The sequence below is a fragment of the Ipomoea nil genome, unplaced genomic scaffold, assembly GCF_001879475.1.
Source record: "Ipomoea nil cultivar Tokyo-kokei standard unplaced genomic scaffold, Asagao_1.1 scaffold1447, whole genome shotgun sequence".
Taxonomy (NCBI): Eukaryota; Viridiplantae; Streptophyta; class Magnoliopsida; order Solanales; family Convolvulaceae; genus Ipomoea; species Ipomoea nil.
In genome coordinates this window covers 237,139-263,361 of record NW_017617875.1, presented here as the reverse complement: position 1 = coordinate 263,361, position 26,223 = coordinate 237,139, and the positions used below count along the sequence as shown (strand labels likewise).

General features: G+C 37.3%; 2 protein-coding genes and 1 non-coding gene across 3 annotated transcripts; all 3 read right to left on the bottom strand.

Annotated features, from left to right (window-relative positions):
* Nucleotides 1-5,280: 5,280 nt before the first annotated feature.
* LOC109188620 lies at nucleotides 5,281-6,413 on the bottom strand. Its single transcript, XM_019339249.1, has 2 exons — nucleotides 6,333-6,413; nucleotides 5,281-6,036 (listed from the first exon to the last, which is right to left on the bottom strand). The coding sequence occupies exons 1-2, from the start codon at nucleotides 6,411-6,413 to the stop codon at nucleotides 5,281-5,283; spliced, it is 837 nt and encodes a 278-aa protein (XP_019194794.1).
* A 2,983-nt stretch (nucleotides 6,414-9,396) lies between these two features.
* TRNAS-UGA lies at nucleotides 9,397-9,478 on the bottom strand. The gene has a single exon. It is a non-coding gene; the product is annotated as a tRNA-Ser (tRNA).
* A 1,351-nt stretch (nucleotides 9,479-10,829) lies between these two features.
* Nucleotides 10,830-12,645, bottom strand: LOC109188634 (acidic endochitinase-like). Its single transcript, XM_019339263.1, has 2 exons — nucleotides 12,310-12,645; nucleotides 10,830-11,565 (listed from the first exon to the last, which is right to left on the bottom strand). Exons 1-2 carry the CDS (start codon nucleotides 12,601-12,603, stop codon nucleotides 10,945-10,947), a joined length of 915 nt encoding a protein of 304 aa, XP_019194808.1. The 5' UTR covers nucleotides 12,604-12,645; the 3' UTR covers nucleotides 10,830-10,944.
* Between the last annotated feature and the right edge of the window lie 13,578 nt (nucleotides 12,646-26,223).

Here is a 26,223-nt window from a genome sequence, read left to right as displayed (position 1 = left end):
TTTCAATTAAACTCAATGTTAAGGATTCACGCAGGGAAAATCTAATAATGGATACAATTTGAAATGATTCAATTGTTAAACATGTATATGTCCTATAAGAGTCAACATTTATTGTTTTGGGTATTAATTTCTTATTAAATAAATATAATAAATAGATATTTTATTTATTTTATTTTTGATATAGTTAATATTTGATATTATTCCGTACAATTTTTTTAATTCTTCATTCTTAAGAGTTAAGAATATGAGTGACGAAAAATTAATAAATGAAGTATTTTCTAATGATTTTATGTTTAAACAAATAGTTGTCCGTCTGGGTGGGCAACATTGAGGAGCCTTTAACGACTCTTCAATTAGGTTATTTAAAAAAAAAAATATAATCAAGGGCGTTTTGGAGAAAATTTAATTTTTCCCAAAACGCCAACTGTAAACGCTGCACTTTGCAGCGTTTGCACAACGGTTTGGAACAAACCGTTGCTTAACCAAACAACTTTTTTGACGATTTGACATGGTCTAACTGCCAAAAACAACGGATCCGCTGTTAACCAAACATGGCCATTGTATATACTCTAATTATACACCTTTTTGTTTACTCAGAGCAGTTAAAGGTTGGATTGACCTGCAATAGAAAGCATATATATATATATATATATATATATATATATATATATATATATATATATATATATATTTCGTTTTGTTAGCAATAAATCGGAACTGGAGCTTTGCTGGAAGGCCTTACTGCAAATATTGGAATAAATAATGAACACAAAAATATAATATAGCCATTATTTTAATTTGTATTGCAGGTTTGAAAGCCTTTAGCTCGTGAAGAACGAAGAACAATAAGAACAGTAAGAAGACAATGAAGAACAGAGAAAAGGATTCTTATTATTTTAGTTCAAGTTCTCTGTACAGCATTACATCATATATATAACAGCTATTCTAGAATCATACCATAAATATCAAGCTGTTACAAATCAAATCATTAATGCTAGAATAATGTCCATAATTAGATTTTACAACACTCCCCCTTGGACATTATTTGCCATAATCATGCCTCGTTAAAAACTCGCTAGAAAAACCCTGTGGGAAAAACCTAGTCGAGAAAAGAGTACATGATGTGTGGATAATCATGTGTTGCATTAGTTGTCTCATTAAAAACCTTACACTAAGAAAAACCCAGTGGGAAAAAATAACTTAGTTAAGGGAAAAAGAGTACAACTATAACCTTTTGGGTTTAATCTTCAGGATTCGCAAGAGTTGTTGGTCTTCTAGACCGATAATTTATGTGCACCGAGATGTTGTTGCTCCCCCTGAAGACAATAACCTTTCTAACCTACGCATACCGATTTTGTAAACATATTTCTCAAAGGTAGAAGTAGGTAAGGACTTAGTAAATAAATCTGCTAGATTTTCGCTTGATTGAACCTTTTGAACTTGTATGTCACCACTCTTCGGGAGCTCATGTGGATAAAAGAACTTTGGTGCAATATGTTTAGTGAGATTACCTTTAACATATCCGTTACTCATTTGTGCAACACATGCTGCATTGTCCTCATAAAGGACAGTGGGGGTCTTTCTAATACTCATTATTCCACACGAGTCTTGAATATTATGTATTAGTGACCTCAACCATACAGATTCTTTTGAGGCCTCGTATAAAGCAATGATTTCAGAGTGGTTAGATGAGGTAGCTACTAGTGTCTGTTTAACTGATTTCCATGAGATAGCAGTACCTCCAGATAGGAATACAAATCCAGTCTAAGATCTAGCATTATGCGGATCAGACATAAAACCAGCATCCGCATATCCCACTAATGTGGTGTCTTGGTTTCTTTTAAATAGAAGTTCAAGATCCTTTGTACCTTGTAAATATCTGAGGATATGTTTTATGCCATTCCAATGCCTTCTGGTTGGAGCAGCACTAAAACGAGCTAGCATGTTTACTGAAAAGGCAATATCAAGTCTAGTGTTATTGGCAAGATATAAAAGTGCTCCAATGGCACTTAAGTAGGGAACTTCTGGTCCTAGAATATCCTCATTATCCTCTTTAGGTCTGTACGGGTCCTTATCAACTTCAAGTGATCGGACTACCATTGGAGTACTAAGTGGATGTGACTTATCCATGTAGAATCTCTCCAATAATTTGTTTGTGTATTTGGATTGGTGTATGAATATTCCTTCAGGGAGGTGCTCGATCTGCAGGCCGAGACAAAACTTGGTTTTTCCCAAGTCTTTCATTTCGAATTCCTCCTTTAAACATAAGCATGCCCTCTTGACATCTTTGCATGTCCCTATGATGTTTATATCATCTACATAAATGGATATAATACAAAATCCATCAGATGATTTCTTAGTGAAGATGCAAGGACTGATATCGTTATTCTTATATCCTTGTTTTAAGAGGAATTCACTCAATCTATAAAACCACATTCTTCCTGATTGTTTTAAGCCATATAATGACTTTTGTAATTTTACGCTGAACATATTTTGATTTGTTTTTCCTTTACATAAAGGATTTTGGATGCCCTCGGGTATTTTCATATATATGTCAGCATCTAATGACCCATATAAATATGCGGTCACGACATCCATTAACTGCATTTCTAAATTCATTTTTACTGCCAGCGATATTAGATAACGGAACGATGTGCCATCTAAGACAGGAGAGTAAGTTTGTTCAAAATCTATTCCAGGTCTCTGTGAGAACCCTTGAGCTACCAGTCTCGCTTTGTATCTGACCACCTCATTTTGTTCATTCCTCTTTCGTACAAATACCCATTTGGATCCTACTGGGATCACGCCTTTAGGGGTAAGTACAGGAGGACTAAACACTTTTCTTTTATTTAGCGAGTTGAGCTCAGCCTCAATTTCTTCTTTCCATTTCAACCAATCGGAGCGCTTCCGGCACTCTACTATAGTTTTTGGTTCTGGATCCAGATTATTGAAAGAAATGTGAAGAGCAATTGTAGAGGCGAATTGGTCGTCGACGACTGTTACATTTCTATTAAGATTTTCTCCTGTTTCGAAAGAGTTTATGGCAGATTCTATATTTACTTCAACCAAGTCTTTCTCATTTGCTATCATATCTTGGTGAAGGTGTTCCGTATTCGCAGTGTTAGATTTATTTGTAGCACGTGCATTTACACTGGGTATTTCGTCTTCAGGACAATTTTGGAGTAACTGTGATTGTTTATTGTTTTTATTTTTCCGCGGATTTACATCTTTTGCACCAACTGGTCTTCCACGCTTTTGACGTTGGATAGTGTCGGTGTTAGTATTTGGTCCTTTGGGGACAATTATTCTTGATGGAGCATTTTCTGCAGGAATATAGGACCTAGTTACTCCTTTATAATCAGTAAACGCATCTGGCAGATTATTTGCTAGTTTTTGCAAATTTATTATTTTCTGAACTTCAAGTTCAGTTTGATTAGTACGTGGGTCAAGGTATTGAAGATCTTTTTCATCCCATGAAAATTTCTGGCATTTTTCCAAAGCTGGGCTTTTCTCTCCCCCTAATGCCGGGAAATGATCTTCATCAAACATGCAGTCAGCAAATCTTGCAGTAAACTGATATGCTGTCATGGGCTCAAGGTATTTAATTATAGATGGCGATTCATACCCAATGTAAATACCTAACCTACGATGTGGGCCCATCGAAGTACGATGTGGAGGTGGTATAGGTACGTAAACCGCACAACCAAAGACACGCAAATGAGAAATGTCTGGCTCATTACCACGTACAAGCTGTATAGGGGAGTAATCATGATATGCAGTTGGCCGGATTTGTAACAATTTAGCAGCATGCAATACTGCGTGTCCCCAACAAGTGACTGGTAGACTGGACCGTTGCAGTAATGGTCTAGCTATTAGCTTAATTCTTTTGATAAGGGATTCAGCTAAACCATTCTGGGTGTGGACATATGGTACAGGATGTTCCACCTTAATCCCCATGGCCATACAATAATCATCAAAAGCTGACGAGGTAAATTCACCAGCATTATCCATTCGTATGTTTTTAACAGGATAATCGGGTAATTGGGCATTCAACCTAATGATTTGGCTCATAAATTTTGCGAATGCCATATTTCGAGTGGACAACAAGCACACATGTGTCCATCGGGTGGAAGCATCAATAAGAACCATGAAATATCGAAATGGTCCGGATGAAGGATGAATTGGTCCACAAATATCACCATGTAACCTCTGCAGGAAGACAGGTGACTCAAAACCAATCTTAGGACGTGAGGGCCGAACAACAAGTTTTCCCTTTGCACAGGGAACACAAGTGTACTCTTTTGTAGAAAGAATGTTTGTCCTAAGAAGGTTATGTCCAGTCGAATTAGAAAGTATCCGGCTTATCATTGTTTACCCAGGGTGACCTAAGTGGTCATGCTATAGACCGAATGAATGTGTATCTTTAAATTTCACCGCATGTGAAATGCAGGAAATTTGGGGCCTGATATAACAATAATACAGGCCTGAAGAAAAGGAAGGAAGTTCTTCAATTTCCTTTTTCTGGTTATTGACCGTTTTGGTTAAGACAAGGAATTCTGTATTGTTTTTTGTTTTAGTTTCTATGTGAAGCCCGTTTGACCGAATATCCTTGAAACTAAGTAAAGTTCTTTTTGATTGAGGATATAGGAGGGCGGTTTCAATTATTAACTTCGTTCCGTTAGGAAGAATAAGTGAAGCTCTTCCAGAGCCCACAATAGGAATGTTATCATTTGCTATTGTTGAGAGTTTGCCTTCGTGTTCTTTGAGTGTTTGGAAAAATCTTCTGTCTGTCAAAACAGTGTGCGTGGTTGCACTATCGACCAAGCATAAAGCCGAAACATCCCTCATATCTGTATAGAGAAACAAGTAATTAGGAAAAGGAGGGATAGATATTTTATTCATCAGAAGATTTATTTAAAGAACATAGAGTACTCGTTCAAAAAGCACACAATCACTGAAAAAGTACGAAAGAAACTGTCGTGGGCAAACCACGATTATTACATAAAACAAGAATTATGGAAAAGAAAAGGAATCATTCTTGATCTCTAAAATCTTCAAGCTCATACTTCATGAGGTCATCATCATCAGCATTAACAAGTGCGTTTGCTTCTGGTAACGCAACATGGTGGGACTCATTTTTAGGTTGTGTTTTGTCCCTCTTCATCATTTGCTGATATGCCTCTACCAAATGCTTTGGGGTGCGACATGTACGAGACCAGTGTCCTATGCACCCACACCTATAGCAGGCTTGCTGCTGCCCGGAATGACTGTTTGATGAGATTAGTTGTCCTTGATGTTTGGGCTGCCTATTTTTGTTGCGGGAGTTATGATTCTTGTTGCCTCCATTTCTTCCTCCACGACTCGGACCCCTTCCATGACCTCTTCCTCGTCCTCTACCTCGGCCCCCCTAGTGTTGTTCGACTGGGCAACATTGTGTGCTTCAGGCACTGGTGCAGAGCCAACAGGGCGTGCATTATGGTTTCGCATTAACAACTGGTTATGCTTTTCAGCTACTAGGAGGGCAGAGATCAGCTCAGCATGCTGGGTATAGTTTTTGGCCCTGTACTGCTGCTGGAGTACAAGGTTACTAGCATGAAAGGTGGACAAAGTCTTTTCGATCAAGTCTTTGTCAGAAACTTCTTGCTTACAGAGCTTGAGCTGTGACACAATTTTATGTAATACTGAATTATATTCGGTGACAAACTTATAGTCTTGGAACCTCAAATTCAGCCAGTCATATTGTGCCTGGGGGAGGACAAGTGATATTTGTTGATCAAAGCGGTCCTTGAGGGATTTCCATAAAATGTAGGGGTCCTTTTCGGTAAGATATTCATTCTTAAGATCATGATTAAGATGGTGACGGAGGAAGATTAGTGATTTGGCCTTCTGGGCCGCATCACTTGTGGAATTAGCAATAATAGTATCTTGTAGCTCAGTAGATGTGAGATAAATCTCAACATCCAGAGCCCAAGTCAAATAGTTGCTCCCGTTTAGGGCCAATTCGGTAAATTCTCGCTTGGTTAGGGCAGCCATAATCTACAAAGATTATTAGGAATATTTTATTATTCCAAAATAGCCAACAATATAATTGAGAGATATTGATCAAGAAATATGGGTCCAAAACATAACATAACATAGGCTCATGTAGAGAATATCAAATCATTGGCCCAAAAAAAATTGATAAGGAATCAAAGAATGTTGGCCCAAAAAAAAAGAAAGGACATAGTATAATGGCCCAAAGAGATCAGATTATAGAAGCAATTAAAACATAGCATAAAGGCCTGTTATGATCTCAGGGAAAAAGGAATGCAGTAGCGGCGATCATCGCAGACCTGCCTAGCGCCGCCGCCGCCGCCGACCAACGTGCCGCCATCGCTGATTTGCCGGTCAGCATCGATCGTTGCCGATTCCATCTCCGGTCTCACGAGATCGAGACAGAACGCAGATCGGAAGAAATCCACGGCGATTCAGGTATGAAGTTCGAAAAACATATATTTTATTTCGATTTTGATTTTGGTTGGCGGAATATGAATTTATATATATATAGATCGGGGATGCTAAGCGCATATACATAAGCATACAGGCATGTACAAATTTCTGGAAAATATACACCCCCTTTTTAAAAAAAAATCAAGAAATTTGTTTATCATATATCCACTTTCTGTTAAGAAAAAAATTTGAATATGGAAAAAGGGTGTTTAAAAAAATTCTCCGTCTCTATTTGTCGGCTGAGATTTTTCGAATAAATAAATTTTCGAAAATATGGATAAAAGTTTCATAAATTTGTATATAATCTGGAAAAAAAAATTTCGGAACAAAAAAAATTGTTTGAGTCTATCTACCGTTTCCAGTTTTGTAAAAGATCCATGAACACAATGTGTATATGTCGAAACAAAAAAAATCATATGTATACGAAAAAAAAATGTATACAAAAAATCATATGTATATATTAAAAAAAATCATATGTATACGAAAAAAAAAATGTATCATCAATATTATTCACAAGAAATGCATATATATATATATATATATATATATATATATATATATATATATATATATATATATATATTAACATAAAATCTGATAGGTTCACAGTGTCTAAACATACTATAGATGTATATATTAGGGCTGGGCATTTCGGTTCGGTTTAACCGAACCGAACCGAACCAAACCGAACCGAAGCGGTTTGGTTCGGTTTGGTTTCAAACCGAAAAACCGATCGGTCCTAAGATTTGAGAAACCGATCGGTTCGGTTTGGTTCGGTTTAAAACCGAACCAAACCGACAAACCGATCGGTTTTTTAAAAAAAAAAATAAAAAAAATATATAATATATATAATAACTAATAATATATATAAATAAACTTTAATATAATCTAACATTCTAAGATCTAACCCTAATTTCCAGTTCACCCTTACCAGTTACGACAACACTTCACGCCTTCACGTATGCCATCGGTTTGATATGTGAAAAAGGAGATGTGCAACAAACATCAAATGAGTTGGATATATACTTGATGGAAAAGATTGAAATGCCAACTCCTAATAGATTGGGTATGCAATTTGATATTTTGTCATGGTGGAGGAAAGAAAGTATGAAATTTCCAATCTTGTCACAAATGGCACGTGATGTTCTTGCAATGCCAGTTTCTAGTGTTGCATCAGAGTCTGCTTTTAGCACTTCGGGCCGTATTTTAGACCAATATCGGAGTTCTTTGACACCGTATATGGTAGAGGCATTGATTTTGACACAAGATTGGTTACGGTCTTCACTCCAATCTGATTCAACAGTAAGCCTCGCTCAAATATTGGAAGAAACTCAGTTTATGGATATGCTTGCAGAAGGTAAGTTACAATTTTATATTTTTTTATGAATTTATGTATAGTATATACTATATTAGTTTATGCTTCAATATTTTATTATTTTAACTTGTTTTTGAACCTTTTGTTTTGTTGTACAGAGATTCGCAAATCAACAAGGCAACGTCATATTGATCTGTGACCGTGATGATGGATGAACAACTTAACAACCTATGAGTTTGGAATTCGTTTTGTTATGTTGATTGTTTTTGAATTGTTATGTTGGTATCCTTTATTTAGATATTAGACTTTGGATTTGAGTTATTGATTCATGTTTGTAATGTTTGAACTTTGAACTTTGGATTCTAATTTCTAAGTATGTGATGTTTTGGTAATTAGATTGCTATTAGTATGGGATGTTAGTATTTACTATTTAGTAGTATGTTTAAACTTTAAATTTTTATTTTGTTATATAACGTTTATATTTTAGATGTGGATTATGTGAATAGGTATTGTTTGGTAATTGGTAGTATGTTTGGAAAATTATGAAATGTTGAAATTTGATGAATGTAATTCTCGTAAAGTCTTAAACCGAACCGAAGACCGAACCGAATTAAATCCGAACCGAAACCAAACCGATTGAAACCAAACCGAACTACAATGTTAAACCGAATGGTTCAACTTTTTCTAAAACCGAAAAACCGAAACCGAAACCGAAACCGAAAAAACCAAACCGAAAACCGAAGTGCCCAGCCCTAGTATATATGTATACTACCAGTAAGATAATCATATGTCAAAAACCACATATTTTCAGATGCATAAACCATATGTGCGATTTTAGGCATAAAAAAAAAAACACAAATACATAAAACCATAAATACATGTGATTTTGAAGCATCCATAAAATAGCAAGACATAAAAGTTTATAGGATTACCGTTCACCGGGGTTGAGCGTGCTGATAACGTGTTGTATTGCAGGTTTGAAAGCCTTTAGCTCGTGAAGAACGAAGAACAATAAGAATAGTAAGAAGACAATGAAGAACAGAGAAAAGGATTCTTATTATTTTAATTCAAGTTCTCTGTACAGCATTACATCATATATATAACAGCTATTCTAGAATCATACCATACTCTATTACATCCTTATTACTATCTTTAATTTCTCTATTATTAAGTGTCCCTTTTTACTCTCCTTGTCTTCTTTCTTTCCGTAAACAATGGCATTATATTATGTTGATCTCAACAGCTTAACTTTTGATATTGCAATATGCTGCATATATATAGAATCTGAACTACTAAAATGTGATTGACTTCACTTTTATTTATGTGTAATTTAAGAAAATAGACTTAAGTCGACAATCACACAAATCATCAAAATAAGGAACTTTGGCATTGTTTAGTTATTGACAAATTCGTTTTGATTAAATATTTTTATTCCAAATTGTTGAAATTTCAAATGATAAACAAGTAACACTTTAAAATGATTTTTTACTCCTTAACAAAAAGCTCATCTTCCCTCTTCAAACTTCCTCGATGTGGGACAAAATAGGCACATATGGGAATACAATTAAGGCTGAACCAGTTGAACATATGATCGTCGACAGCAGGGTTCGAACCTGCGCGGGCAAAGCCCAACAGATTTCAAGTCTGTCTCCTTAACCACTCGGACATATCGACGCTGATGTTACATTAAGATTTTAAAATTATTTCTACATAATAAACATTATTCCAGGAAATTATTTGAATACTTCAGTATTCACTGATCCACGAGGCTGCAATGCTGCATCTACTTGGCAAACAAATGGAAACTCACCACTCTATCACTTCAATCTCTCCATAACCTTCCACCCCCAAAAACAATTTATTACGGAGTATTATATTATTATCATCCAAAGTAAAATGAAATTGTAAATATGCAACAAAAAATGGCATTAACGCGAATCATTATTGCATGGACAATGATCCATACAATTGTATGTATCATAAATAAAAAGTACACTTTTAATATACTAAAGGTACATTATTTGTATATGTAAAGTACATTATTTGAGAGTACATTAATTTAGTACAGAAATGTACATTATTTTATATATACTATCAAGTAATGTAAATTCAGTACACAAATAATGTACCTTTAATATATTAAAAATGTACCCTATATTCATAGTGCACACAATAATTTGCCCATTAACGCAGGTTACGCAGCTGCCCTGACCCGACAGAGCATATGAGAGAATGTAAATTATGATAACTCAGTTGAACACAGAAGCTACAGCTTTGTTTATATCTAAGTAATGCTCTATTGTACACGGAAGCTACACCTTTGTTTATGTCTAAGTAATGCTCTATTGTACATTTTAATTTCTCAATAGTTACTGATTCTTATTGTAATAATATAAGCTAAGGTATATTAATTGACTATGATTATACACAAGTCAAAATTGTGATAAGTAGAAGAGTCTTTTTGAGTCAAAGTGTGATTATACATTGATAGAGAAACAATTTTTTACCACATGGTTCACAAGTTGATAGCAAAAGATTGGGTAGTGGATTTTCAAGGATTGTTGCAACTTTTGAACATCTACTACTTGCTAAGTAACAACGAGCAAATTCAAATTTTAAGTTACACTCAACTCTCCTCATCTATAAAAGGAGGAACTCATTGCAATATTGTTCGAAAACATTTCATATTATTATATATTGAAAGACGTTTGACACTCAGCTAGTCCTCCTCATTTGCAATATTTAGTGACTGTTTCCACTTTCCAACTATACTTGGTTTGTTAAAGATATGTGTGGCTGATATCTTATGTTATTATATTTAGTCATAGTTTAACTCCTGTATAATAGTTATTAGGCTAGTTGTTGTAACTGATAGCTATCTTTTCTCATTTGTAGAGCTATTTACTGCTGCCTGTGGTTTCATTAATCATTTGTTCATAATCTTTACATGGTTGACATGGGAAGGCCAGAACCCATGCAAAACACTCTCCTTCTTTCTCTCTCTCATTTCATGCATCCAAACAAGTTCATGAGTAATTTAAGTCCATAACAATTGAAAATACTTGAGAATTTATTCACACGAAAAAGTTTATAGTAGTATTAGAAAACAAGTGCAGTGCAGGACTGCAGGTAGAATTGGATCAGACATGGTCTTTGATGGCAGAACTATAGCCTGTCTGATCATCATAGTACTTAGACCACAGCATAACGCCTCCATACTTAGCTGAACCCTTTATAGCTGGAAGCACTTGTGAAGTTAAATCAATGGGCGGAATAAACCCACTTCCAGCTGCATCAGGCGCAGCAGGCAATCCAAGCATAATGTTCTTAGCAGGAATGGCTGAAGTCCATAACTTCCATGAATTCTCCAGATTGGTTAGATTCCCTGAAGTGTACTGGCAGGGCGGGTTGTTATAGAACTGAACCCAAACGTAGTCGAAAAGGCCTGTGTTCAAGGCTCCTCCCACCCACTGGTCAGGAAATGGGCACTGAGGAGCTGCACTTAAGTAAACCTTACTGTTACTACTACCTCTAGATCTCCTCTTGCTATATCCGGACAGAAACCTGGCAAGATCATCCCAGTGTTCGCCGTTTCCTTGCTCGATATCGAAGTCGATTCCATCCAAAACAGCATCCCCAAGTGGTCGTTCCTGGGATTTTCCACCCAGGAAGTTGTTCCACAGGTAAGTGGCAACTTGTCTAGCGTCTTCTGAGGAATCCAGGGAGTAGGCTCCGGCTCCTCCTCCAATGGAGAGCATCACCTGTAGGAGTGAAATACATATGAGAGAACCTCTAAACTATACAATTCTTACTCTTTCTCTAGAAGGGTATTATCTTATGCGTAAACTAGGGTGCATTTGGAAACCGGAAAATGATTTCCGGAAAATGTTTTTCGAGTTTTCTGTGTTTGGTAAGAAATGGGAAAATGAGGTCAATGAAAAATGATTCATTAGTCAAAGGAAAATATGTATGTTTTGGGGGAAAATGACTTGCCCTTTACTTTTGGGGAAGTCATTTTCCAAGAGATAGCAAAATTTTTCGGGCCTAATTTTTTGTGGACTTTTGCAAGTCTGCCAACCAAACTCACAAACTAGGGTTTATGCAGGGCCAGTCCGCGAGAATTTTTTTTAATTCAAAGTTTAAGAAAAATAGTCTACAAATAATATTAATTTTTTTTTTGTATTTAAAAAGTTACATTTTTTTTAAATGTTAATATATATATATATATATATATATATATATATATATATATATATATATATATAAAATTAAAATTTTGAAGTATTCCAATTTTTTTCATTTTTCTACTCATTTTCTGGAAAATGAATCAAACACACAAGTTTTTCGTTGTGTAGCTAAACACTAAAGAAAAATATTTTATGGAAAATGACTTTCATTTTTCAGAAAACATTTTCCATGAGTTATTTTCCTACTTTACAAACGAAGCCTTAATGTAAAAAAATACCCTTTAAAATGTCATTTTTGCTAAAGAGTTTTAACATCACCTTCACTCCTTTTGCCTGACAGGATCTGATTTCAGAGGTGAGATTAGTGCAAGCGTTACTGTATGGGTCGCAGTGCCCGGCCAGGTTGATCATTGGCTTCCGGCCGCCACCAAACGTTGCAAGAAATGCGAGGTTGACGTAATCATAGTTGCCGGTGGCGCAAGTCTCCGACAGTGTGCCTTCGTTCCCGTTCTGTCCCCAGTAAATAGCAATTCCTCCGGCGGCGTTACAACCCACTGCTAACACAAGCGCAGTAAGCACTGCCACCACAATTAAAGCGTTTGCTTTGCTCATCTTTCCGGCCGCCGGAATACCTCTTGAGGCGTCTTATCTGTTGACAAGAGGAAACTAGATATGCATGGGTTTTATAGAGCAAGAGCAATGCGAAAATATGTGATTAAGAATGCTGCTAGTTTGTAGTTTTACAAGTCTGCGTAGCTGAACAGCTGCTCTACTCTTGACTTTCTTGCTGAAACATAGCGTACGTGCCGAACTCTACCCAAAATAAGTTGTCTTCTTTTTTGTTTTATATCCGATCTTCCTATTTTACTCATCTTTTAATTTTATTTCATTAAACAAATTATAATTTATATTATGCATACATTAAATACTTATTTTTCCACTTTCAAAAAAAAAAAAAATACTTATTTTTCCGCCATGGAACTTCTGGTCTAGTGGCACCATGTTGCTCTCCCATACGGAGTTGTAGGTTCTAGCCTACGTGACTCTTTGTGTTAACAGAGTTGGTAGTACTCAAAAAAATAGTTATTTTTCCCACAAAGTATCTGTCCTCTATTACATTGTAGTATCTGTTCATATACTTTCTCAACCTACTAAAACACAAAGTATCTGCCCTCTATTACATTGTAGTATCTTGAGGCTTGAACTCACAACCTTCTAAATGGAAGTCCAACCCGGGTACCATTAGACCACATAGTCCTGGTAATTCAAATAGTTATTTTTCCTTATTTTATAAATCTATTTTAGTTAACTCAAATTATGTAAATGGTTTAAGTACTTAATTTAATTTGTACATATTCTATATTGAGTTAATATCCAAAATCGTCCTCGACTATAGTGGTTTTTCTCAATTTTGTCCTAAACGACTTTGGTGACTTAATGTAGTCCTAGAGTTTTGTGTTTTTACTCAATTTAGTCTCTGACTCTTGTATTTTTGCTCAATTTAGTCCCCCATTTGTTATTCCGTCCATTTGTTGTTAAAAAAATAGACAATTAAGTAATTTTAATATTAGCATCTATTTACTCATAGACATGTAAAGTGCGAAATTCCTCTTTTTTTAAAGAATTACTCCCAGAATCACTCCTAAACCTGCGAATATAAAATTTGATTCGTAAGTCTGGGAGTAATTCTGAGTGTAATTCGTGCAAGAAAGAGGGATTTCTCACTTCGCAGGTTGAAAGTAAAGAGATGTCAATATTGATATTATTGAATTGTTCCTTTACTTAACACCAATTTGACGGAATAACAAACGGAGGACTAAATTGAGTGAAACACAAAAGTCTGGGACTATATTAGGTCACCAAAGTCGTTTAGGACGAAATTGAGAAAAACCACTATAGTCGGGGACAATTTTGAGTATTAACTCATTCTATATTGTATGATGTTCAATTTAATCTCTATATATACAATACAAATTGGTCAATTTAACTTTTGTACTATTCAAATTATTAACACCCCTTAGTGAAATATGCTGACATGGGAATTATACGGTTGTTAAATCAATAATATTTTAATAAATGTTTCAAGTTATGAGTTAGGAACTTATTTTTGTTTACTTGTAAAAATAGAAAATGAGTGTCTTACAAAAAAGGAAGTCGGACAAAAAGGAAACAAGATTCATTTATCAAGAAGGATTCAAGGTCTCAAGCTTCCTTTATCAAGAAGGATACGAAATATCAATTCAACAAAGATTGTGAATAAGAAAGTGGTCTATTTAAATGAAGATCAACAAAGCATAGCGGAGCTAAAAATTCAACATCTAGAGCGATCATAGAACTTGAGGATTGTTTAGCATGTGTATTATACGTTGTAATTTTTCTTGTAAGTCTCAGTCAACAATTTATTATTATTCTTTATTGGGTTAGACACTATCTATAGGTGGTACACAAGATAGGAGAAATCTTGTGTGTTCTAAGTTCTCGTATAGTGATACTAGATTGGGTTACAATTGGTAGATGATCGAGTTTCTACAATTGGATAAATTAGTCTTTTTGAATCTTGTATACTCCGTATTAAATTGCTATAGTGAATTTGGCTCACATTAAGGTGTTGTGTCTAGTAGAATAAGAAGTTTTTGAACTGCGTTAAAATCGATCTAGTGTTATATTGTTAGGAATAATCTTTGTAAAGATTTTTATAATGTTACATTTGTAATTTAGAATCTTAGACTCTCCAAATTCTCTTGTAAGCTTTGTAAGCCTTGTTCATAGCCTTCCAAAAGAGGTCTTGGCTATGACAGACCTTAGATGTATTTTGTGAGGCATGGATTTTAGTTGAAGGATGCCTAAGGGAAGCTGATTGTGATCACTTCCGGCAAACCTCGTGTATATATATTATTGTAAGGTCAAATGATAGTTGTTAGTTATATGATGTAGGATCTTCCGATAGATGTTTTATCATTCAATCTTTCCTGTTAGAAATCTCCCAATGAAGATTGGCTTATCTTCAACAGCATACCAGTAGAGAAGTACAAGCATACGAGGAAAGTCTTATTATAAGAGTTGTTGTGCACGCTCCTCAAGAACGTTTGACTTCGAGATATTTTTTGACAAAGAGCAAACATGTTTTTTGGCCTCTGAAAAGAAGTGGGTAATGTCGTGCTCAAAAAGGAGAAGTGTATTATCGAAAGGCAAAACACGTGCAGTCGTAAAAGTATGATAGGCTTTTAGGCACCTACCACTTTAAAAGGTGCCAATGAAAAGATTTCAAACGATCCTTAAGCCTTCAGCTCTATATATGGAGTCTCTCCTAAAGTGTGAAGAAGTGACAAGCAACAGGCAACAAGTTACAAATGAAAATGAGCAAATATTCAAAAGCTCTCAAAGCCATCCAAATTGCAAAATGCTTCAAGAATCTTTGTGATTCTGTCCAAACTATTAGTATTCTTAACTAATCTCTCAGCTTGGTTCTCATCCTATGAAAGGCGACTTTGTGGTAAATCCCTGAAGAAGGAGGTGTTGCAGTGAAGAACATGCAACTTGGTGTTGAAAGCCATTCTTATTGTCTTTTGTAGTGTGATCGCTTGTATCTGGGTGAAATACTAGTGAAATTCCATGTGTTGAGGAGAAAAGTGGAGTATGGAATTTTCCAAACTAATATAAATTCTTGACTCAATTTCTCTATCTATCATTTACTTTTTTCTTTTAACTAAATGATAAATGTCATGATCGTATGATTATGGGTCATTGGATACTAATAGTACTTATTTTTGAGAAGCCCCTAATGAATTTAGAGTTCTTGAAATGCAAGAAAATGGAAATCACAACATGTATAGTATCAATTTATATGACTTGGATTAGTTAACAATTGACTTAGTGATTTCCTGTTGGAGATGAAATATGTGAACAATAATAAATGCCATTTTGTTACCCACAATGGAGAAATCCCTCCCGCCAGCAAGGGTCCCACACCCTAGCTCGACATGATAGTGTTGGTATAAATCACAATAATTCAACCACCTCTTAGGTGGAATGACCAATGCCTAGTGCCCATAAGAAATCCACCACATTAGGTGTAATTCTTACATTGCGACTGACAGGTCTTGACCTTGCATCCTTATCCATAATTTACCACCTGTGTACCAATTGAGTTGCTCGTGAAGAGGGGGTGGGCGGGCGGGCTTATTCTTTCATCTAATTAAATAATGGAGCTATTTATTTACGGAGTATTTATTATCTTAGTCTGTGTTGGTGATATTTGTTCATGCCTTAAGATGGAGTTTGGAATGGAAAAACTTACAAAAACCAAGTATTGTTTTAGTCTACAGATCGACTATCTCCTTGAAGAAATTTTATACACTAGTTAACATACCTTAGAAAAATGTCATAGAAATGTTTTATATGTATAAACATCATTTATTTATGACACTAGTGATTGTCCAATCTCTTGAAGTAGATAAATGACCATTTAAACTCAAAAAGGATAATAAAGATATTTTATAACCTGAAGTCCATTATTTCACCGTTGTTGGAACATTATTTTAGGACCAAAAGTCATAATGACATTAGGCCTAATATTATATTTGCGATGAACTTGCTATCAACATTTTTAGTGTTTTTCCTACCATGAAACATTGGATTAGTGTTTACCATATCCGTTGGAAAAATATTTTGGCCTATTTTATGTAAAAAAAAAAATCAAGATATTGTTTTGGTGATCTACTTGGATACTGATTACTAGTTTGATCCCTATAATGCTATGTTCCAAATTGGTTATACATGTGATGTATTACTCCAATTGTCCTACATGATGATATAAAGTTTGTGTTGCACAAATGAGAAATTGGTACATTAAGGAATATTTGACAAAACATATAGTGTCAAGATTCAATCCACGTACGTGAACTTCAAAAGAATTACAAGATTATTATACAAAATGTTCGATCACTGTACTCTAGTGACACTATAGCGAAGTTTTTCACCAAATCTCTTTTTACACTTATTTTTGGAAAAATATGTTCATAATAATAGAACATGTAGCCTTTGAAGACTGTTTTTTGGTGGAGTGATATTTTCTTGATCTTTGATTGAATTTTGAAATAATTTTCTTAATTAATTAAAGATTCTATAACGAGGCAGCTAGTGCAACACTTGAATAAACATACATTATGCACTTTTTTTTTTCAACTAGGTTTTTCTTATTGGATTTTTCTAGTGAAGTTTTTAATGATGAATAAGTATGATACAGTAATGTTTAAGGGAGAATGTTATAAATAAATATATGTGGACATTATTAGAAGAAATACATTATGATTATACATCTTTATCATGTATAGACTTATTTGTAGACGAGATTTTGTATATCTAGTATATATTAGCTTAAAGGATAAATAGCTAGATAGGGATTATATATTTTCCTAAAGGATAAATAGTTAGGGATGACAATGGGGTAGGACATGGGCAGTGTGTATACTCCTCATCCGTGTCCTAGTGACCCCTCCCCACTCCTTGACCCTGCGGATGGAGAATCCCTGCCCGTGGTTAACCCTATAGCCAGACTAGTATTAAAGCATCGGGGACGGGGAGGAGCAGGGTATCCACGTCCCATCCCCATCCCCCGCAGGGAAGAGATATGACTTACCATCCCGCCCTCGTTCCACAAATTTGGTCTCCATCCCTATCTCCGTTGGAGCAAGGATCGGGAATGCCCTCAGGGTCAGGAAGTATTACTATTCCTATAAATAATAAAAGACCGATGATTCTCTTACTCTTCTCTTCACTTTATTCAATATTGTAATATCTATTCCATTTTCGGGATAAAAGCGATACAATAATTCATGCAAGGATATCTCTTAGTTATTAATAATTTTCTTAATTGCTAGAAATTTTTAAACTAGTTTTTTCCAAAAGAAAAAAGAAAAAAATACTAAACAATTAACAATTATACATATTTTAAAAAGCATTTACAAATACATAATTATGATATATAATAATTAAAGGAAAAAATAACCAAAAATGAAAGATGACAAGAAAGAAGTATCATTTTTTTTCTCCAAGAAATGAAACATGATAGCGGATACGCACTCCGAAGGAACTGAACCGGCGGCGACCAATCGGTCGCCGGAGGAACCAGAATCAAGCGAAAGATCATCTAAGAAGACTAAGAGAACCCGAGATCAGGTAGAGACGCCGATGTCCAGACCACAGAAGAATGCAGTACCAGAGGACCCTTTCTCGACAAGCGCAAATCCCAACACAGAGGCATACCCGGAATCAATGGACACGGCGGTAGAAGGAAACCAACAGGTGTTCTTGAACCCGCCCTTGCCAGCAAGCTACAAGCTCAGCCTGCGGAAATTCATGACTTACAAGAAGGACGACCTTGAAGGCTTCGAAGAGGACACATCTGATGATGAAGGTTCAGAGGAGCAAGACGACCCAGAATGCCCAAGAATTAGGTTATCAAAGGAGGATACAATTAGAATTAGGAGACCGTGGCAGAGAACGCTTATCATCCAACTCTTGGGAAAGTCAATCGGCTACAATTTCCTGGTTCGACGGCTGCGCACACTATGGAAACCAGAAGGACACATGGAGCTGATAGATCTGGAACATGACTACTTCTTGGCACGGTTTGAATTGCAGAGGGATTATGACATTGCAAGGTGTGAGGGGCCGTGGGTAATTCAGGACCATTATCTGGTTGCCCAACAGTGGAATTCAAACTTCAGGCCTTAAACGAACAAAACTCAGAAGATTTGTGTGTGGGTTCGGCTTCCCGACATCCCAATCGAATATTTTGATGAGGAAACGCTGATTAAGCTAGGGGATAAGATTGGAAAAACTATCAAGATTGACGATACAACTTGTCTGGCATCCCGAGGGATGTTCGCTTGTATCTGTGTAGAAATCGACTTAACAAAACAACAACTGGCTAAATTCACAATCGAAGATGAGGAATACCCGGTGGAATACAAGGGCATCCATCTCATCTGCTTCAAGTGCGGAAAGTATGGGCACAAGCTGGACTCTTGCGGCCAAGAATTTCAACCGCGAACTGACCCCAGCTCTGAATCCATGGAGGACGATGCATGCAAAGATAAGGCAAACATCCCTTATCAGGAACCAGCGGAAATTCACCAGAAGGACACATCTAAAAGACTAAAACCCATCTTAAGGAAAGATTTGGTCCATGGATGCTGGTAACAAGGAAGGATCGGCGACCACCAAAGAGAGACGGGAATCGTGGTGCTACCCATAAACAGAGCACGATGGAAAGGAACCAAGGCCCAAGCATATCGAGTGACCCTAACCATCAGAATTTCACCACCAGATTTGGCCCCTTGAGTAATTTGAATGAGGATAACCTGGAAGAGGAAGGGATGGGGGAAGAAATCACCATCCAGAGGAATCCGGACAAAGCACCTATGGAAGATTCGCCGGCTAATGGACAGACTAAAACCCTGATGTGCATATTTTACACTCATATTTTAGGTACATTTTTATAATATTTTTGCATTAGTTATTTAATATTATTTAATAATTAGTTCTTTTTATATAATATATAATATATAATATATAATATATAATATATAGAATACATATTAATATATATTTATATATATATTACGTACTATACTAGTATATATATTATTATGAATCCTAATATTTTAAATATTACTTCATATATATTTGTTTAGTCCACATCACAAATCAAACATGTAAATGCTTCCTTTTCTTTTCCTTCATACAGGCAATCAACAGGAGCGATTCTCGTGGCGCCATTCGGACGTGCGGAGAGAAATTAGGAAAATGAGTGGTAGAAAATAGCCTAGGTCCATTTCAGAAAGTGTATAAATAGTGGAAGATTTCTATTCTAAAATGTTCATTCTTTCCCTCTCGATTATTGTAACACCCCGAAATTTCAAGATATTTAAAACTTATAAAATAAAGGCGAAATCTCCTTAAATTCCAAAACGTAATACAAGAGTACGGGGTGCTATGTCACACCTGAGCTAGAGAAATCAGGTGCACAAGCTAACTAACTAATATCCTTGATAATGTAAATGCATAAGCATGACACGCAGGCCGAAATGGAAATTATCTACTTCTACGCTCCAATTTCTAGCGCGCTCCAGTGACTTATTCTTCTGTGCCTGAAAGCCAAATATATCTGTTCAGCGAGAGATGCTGGTAACCCACTCCAACGCGTTGAAATACAATACATATAGATATATATAGATATACGAAAACCATTTTGATCATGAGGATACATCCTACGAACTCTAACTTTTAAAACCGGGAGTGACTCGACAGATAAGGCTAGGCACAAGCAACAGTTATAACAAGCGTATACAATCCACAACAGGCAAGACAGATAAAGCTGAGCACAATTAATAATCATAACCCAACATAAACAATCCCCAGCATAAATCCCATAGTCACATCCCCCAAGATACTCATAATCACAACTCATCCATATCTCATCACATAGCACACTTTGTTGGCGCCACAGGACCAATCGCATGCCCATACATGAGGGTCAGCGCATATAGCTCTGACACGGCCCCGCAGCACCCTGCCCCGTATCGCAACACGGAGGGGTCGATCGCAACCGACCGATGAACCACAGCTCATCATAATGTTTGATCGCAACCAAACAGTGGACCGCAGCCCAAGAGAATGTCATCTGACCGCAGCCAGGAAATATGAACCGCAGCTCATGTAGAAACGTTTGATCGCAACCAAACGGTGGACCGCAGCCCAAGAGTGTAAATCTGACCGCAGCCAGCTTCTGAACCGCAGCTCAGGAATAACCAATCCGATCGCAACCGAATTGGGGTGTCATGCACACATAACACATAGCAAGCACATGCAACCCACATTAACACATTGGGAAGGGGAGAAAGCGTATAACAAAACCTATGAGTGATCCTTCACATACTAAGAATGGTCCTAAGGGGTTCATACTTCTTCCACCTAGGTCAACGGGATACCGATTCAACTAGCATGCAATATATAAGACTCATAAACCTACGAACGGTACCCGAAACATCAAACTAGACACGGCACGATGAACGGAGTCCGTTGGGACACCACGGGGAAGCCGGGGTCCCGAATGGGGGAGATTTCCAGCGGGTAGCTGGTGGGTGGGGGGCCACTCGCCGGCTGCCCGCCGGTAAGCACTGTTCCGGGCAGCGGGTCGCCGGCGGGCAGCTGCCCGCTGCCGGAGACGTCCCTTCTGGCCGCGGGTAGGTGGCGGGTCCCCTACCCCCCACTGACTCTTTATACACAAAACGCCCCGGGAACCATCATGGAACCCGAAATCATGCTTAGACACTTTACAACGCACTTAACGATCAACACGTAGACAATTAACGGATCAAATACGAGAGACGTACGGCACATAACCTATCATGCTTTTCTAAACATAATCGACACCCAAACATGCGATTTCCCCACCCGATACACCAAGAATAATATCATACGATACAACCTAGGGTTCTAATCACTTTTATACCAACAAGAATACGATTTGTCTTCTAATTACAAGATTTGGTAAGAATATCACATAAGCATCAAGAACATCACACAAGCATCAAGAACGCCAACAAGAACATCAACCTAGGGTTCTAATTACTTTTACATCAACAAGAATATGGTTCGTCTTCTAATTACAAGATTCGGTACAAATAACACATAAGCATCAAGAACACCATAATTATCAAGAATCTCCCAATATCAAGATCACCCATGGAATTATCCCATCAATCATCAATAATAACATCACAAATCATCAATACACAATAATACGGGGAAATCTTACGGGGGAAATCATAGCTATGAAAATAGGTTTTGTTGAGACATGGGTTACCTCTTAGCCTTAATTAATTCCTTGGCTATGAAGGGTCTTTCTTTAAGCTTTCTTGCTTTCTTGATTTCTTCTAAGGGGATTCTTGGAGCTCTTTTGGGGTGGTGGGGCGTTATTCTTGTGGGAGTTCTAGGTGCCTTCTAAGTTCCCTATTTATATATCTAAGGGTCTTATTTAGGGTCTAATCCTTTTAGGACTAGGGGTTGGGTTTAGGGATGAGGGCCCATGGACTATGGTGGGCCTTTTTCCCTAATTAATTATTATAATTTATTCTTTCTCTTGGGCTATGGGTTAATTAATTAATTGGTTTTAGGGGCCGTAACACGGGGTGTTACACTCTCCCCCCCCCCCCCCCCTTACGAGGGGCTTCGTCCCCGAAGCCCGGTGCGTTAATCCATTCTTTCACCCCCTAGGCATTCCGCATCTTGGCCTCCCGGTTAGGAATGTGGCCCCACGTTTTGCCTTAGCTGGGGTAGACTGGATTTCTGGTGGTGTTGTGATAGAAAGGTTTTGGGTCTACCTCGGTCTCCTGCTCCTGAGCTGGACGTCCCGCGAGTGCCCAAGGTGGCCTCGATTGCTGCCACCCTCTGATCTAGTGCGCGTGTCGTACGGATCAAGGATGAGAGCCCTTCCTCCATGATTTGGTTTTGCTGGTTGAGCTGTGCGAGTATGCGTTCATTGATTGAGCCCTCGTTTTGCTCCCTTGGGTTCCCTCCTGATCGTGGTTGCACCGACGGGTTGGGTTCGTCATCCTCCTCCTGGTCCTCATTTCCCTCCAGGACTCCGCAATCTTGCATTGCTCGTTTGAGCTTCTTGTTGGAAATGTCTAATTGGTCGACCAATTCTCTTCGTTCATCCTCGGGTTTTTGGCAAATTTCTTCGAGGGTGAGGTAATGTCCTCCCTCGGTGTAGTAGATATCATTGCGGCGTAGGTTCTAGGCGTTAAAGACCATGCCATTTGCGGTCTTGACCTTGATGTGGCTTAGGTCCACCCCCTTTTTCTCCATGATCCAACTTAGGATCATCCCGTAGGGTAGGCTAAGCCGGTTGCTTGATTTGCAAAACTCCATGTGTTTTAGCATGAGGGCCGGCAGGTTGAACTTGATTTTGTGTTTCAAGAAGTAGGCAAAGGTGCACTCTAAACTCCCCACGTCCTTGCTTTTATTGTTCGTGGGCAGGAGGCTATCGGTTACAATCATAACCAATATGTTTTGTTCCGCCGATAGCCACTTTCTATTCGGTCGTGTGGCCGAGGTGAATCTGGCTACCAATTCTGCCAATTCTGATTTAGAAGAGGAACCCATGGCTCAAAATCGAACTTTAAAAGAGCTTGGAGCTCCAAATTTGGATCAGCAACCTTTATGCATTACTTTTCCTGCTCTGGATGCTAATGTACAATTTGAATTAAAATCTGGGCTAATTCATTTGTTGCCTTCTTTTCATGGACTTGCAGGTGAAGATCCCCACAAACACTTAAAATAATTCCATGTGGTGTGTTCGAGTATGAAACCCACAAGGGTTACCGAAGAACAAATCAAGTTGAGAGCCTTTCCCTTTTCGTTGAAAGATTCAGCGAAGGATTGGCTATACTACCTACCTTCCGGAAGCATCACCACATGGAATAACTTAAAGACATCATTTCTTGGAAAATATTTCCCAGCTTCAAGGGCGGCCAACATTAGAAAGGAAATCTGTGGTATAAGGCAAAACAATGGAGAGTCATTATATGAATATTGGGAGCGTTTCAAAATGCTTTGTGCAAGCTGCCCACACCATCAAATTAGCGAGCAATTTCTCATTCAGTACTTTTATGAAGGACTTTTTCCAATGGATAGAAGCATGATTGATGCTGCAAGCGGTGGTGCTTTAGTTGACAAGACACCAGACGCTGCAAGAACTCTAATTGCGAACATGGCTGCAAATTCTCAACACTTTGGCAATAGAATAGTCCAACCGTCTAAGCATGTGAATGAGGTAAATATTTCTACTCTTGAACAGTAAATTTCTGGTTTAACTACTCTTGTCCGTCAATTAGCAGTAGGCAATATGCAAACTGTAAAAGCATGTGGAATTTGCTCGGTAGTTGGACATCAAACTGATGCCTGCCCAACTCTTCAAGAAGAACCTATTGAACAAGTTAACATGGCTGGAGGTTTTCCTGGACAACCTCAAGGTAAGTATGATCCATTTTCCAATACATATAATCCTGGATGGAGGGATCACCCAAACCTTAGCTATGGAAACTCACAAGGGAACCAGTTTGTTCAGAATCGTTCTAATTGTCAGCAGTATAGACAACCGTTTCCTTCAAGACAACAACCGAACCAAGGCTCTAGCTCAAGTATGAATCTAGAAGATATTGTTAAATCTCTTGCTACTAACACTTTGCAGTTTCAACAAGAAACACAACTATTCCAACAAGGGACAAGAGCTAGTATTCAAGAAACAAATGTTAGTATTCAAAACTTGGAAAGACAAATGGGCCAACTAGCAACTACGGTTAGTCGGTTGGAAGCACAGAGTTCTGGCAAACTACCCTCTCAAACAGTGGTTAATCCAAGAGAAAATGCAAGTGCAATTGTGTTGAGGAGTGGTAAGAAAATTGAAGGCCCTGCGATTGCTACCCCATCAGTGAACCAAGAAAAAGAGGGAACTAGCAACAATGAAAATTCTCAAGGTAAGTCTCCCAATCTTTCGAACTATGAACCAATTCCCCCATTCCCTCAAGCTTTGTCAGAATCTATAAAAGGAACGAATGATGAAGAGTTATATGAAACTTTCAAAAATTGTGAAGTGAATATTCCATTACTTGATGCAATAAAACAAGTTCCTAGATATGCTAAATTCTTAAAGGAGTTGTGTACAACAAAAAGGACACAAAAGTCAAAAAAGGTGAGAAAGTGCTAATGGGTAAGAATGTTTCTGCTGTGATTCAAAGCAAGCTTCCTGAAAAATGCAAGGATCCAGGTATGTTTACTATTCCTTGTATGATAGGCGATACTAAACTTGAGAAAGCCATGCTAGACTTAGGAGCATCTATTAATGTTATGCCATATTCTGTGTATGCTTCTTTAAAACTTGGACCTTTGAATGAAACTAGTGTAGTTATCCAGTTGGCTGATAGGTCTAATGCATACCCCAAGGGTGTAATTGAAGATGTATTGTTGCAAGTTAATAATTTAATCTTCCCTACTGATTTCTATGTGCTAGATATGGAAAATAATGATCATTCTGCACCTATTCTGTTAGGAAGACCATTTCTAAAAACTGCAAAAACAAAAATTGATATTCACAGTGGTACACTTACTATGGAATTTGATGGTAATGTTGTTACATTCAATATTTATGATGCTATGAAATACCCTGGGGGTGATAACTCTGCTTATTCTGTTGATATTATTGATTCACTGGTTGAAGAAGTTTTTGAATTTAATGGTGAAGATAAATTAGAAGTTGTTATTTGTGAGCACCTTGAAAAAGGAAATAATGAGTTTTCTCTGAGTGCCAATTTACATGAAGTTATTGCATCATTGAATCATTGTCCTAAATTGCACCAACAAAATAATGTTTCTTATATGGCTTTACCTGTCTCTATCAAAAAATTGTTACCATCTATCGTGCAGGCACCTATCCCTGAGTTGAAGCCTCTTCCCAACCATCTTAAATATGCTTTCTTAGGAGAAAATAAAACATTGCCAGTCATAATTTCAACTAAACTCTCTGCAATAGAAGAGGAAAAACTTGTCCAAGTGCTAAAAGAACACAAAACTGCCATTGGGTGGACAATTGCAGATATCAAAGGGATAAGTCCATCCACTTGCATGCACCGAATTCTTCTAGAGGAAGGAGCAAAACCATCTCGTCAACCACAAAGAAGGCTAAACCCGCCCATGATGGAAGTAGTCAAGGAAGAGGTCCTCAAACTCCTTGGAGCTGGGATAATCTATCCTATTTCAGACAGCAAATGGGTTAGCCCAACTCAAGTGGTTCCTAAGAAAACAGGGATTACAGTTGTCAGAAATCAAAATAATGAACTTGTCACCACTCGTATTCAAAATGGGTGGCGAGTTTGTATAGACTATAGGAAGTTGAATGCTATTACAAGAAAAGATCACTTCCTTTTACCGTTTATTGACCAAATGCTAGAAAGGTTGGCCGGTCGCTCTTATTTTTGTTTTCTTGATGGTTATTCAGGTTATTTCCAGGTTCCAATCGCTCCGGAAGACCAGGAAAAGACGACTTTTACATGTCCCTTCGGCACTTTTGCATATCGACGCATGTCGTTTGGCCTCTGTAATGCCCCGGGTACCTTTCAGAGGTGTATGGTTAGCATATTTTCTGATTATGTTGGGCATATGATTGAA

Excerpts from the sequence above, each read along its gene's own strand:
- LOC109188620 (XM_019339249.1), bottom strand. The coding sequence starts at position 6,413 with ATGGAATCGGCAACGATCGATGCTGACCGGCAAATCAGCGATGGCGGC. Across the intron at positions 6,037-6,332 it reads GCGGCGGCGGCGCTAGGCAG|ATTATGGCTGCCCTAACCAA; the intron begins GTCTGCGATGAT and ends TAATCTTTGTAG.
- LOC109188634 (XM_019339263.1), bottom strand. The coding sequence starts at position 12,603 with ATGAGCAAAGCAAACGCTTTAATTGTGGTGGCAGTGCTTACTGCGCTT. Across the intron at positions 11,566-12,309 it reads GTCAGGCAAAAGGAGTGAAG|GTGATGCTCTCCATTGGAGG; the intron begins GTGATGTTAAAA and ends TCACTCCTACAG.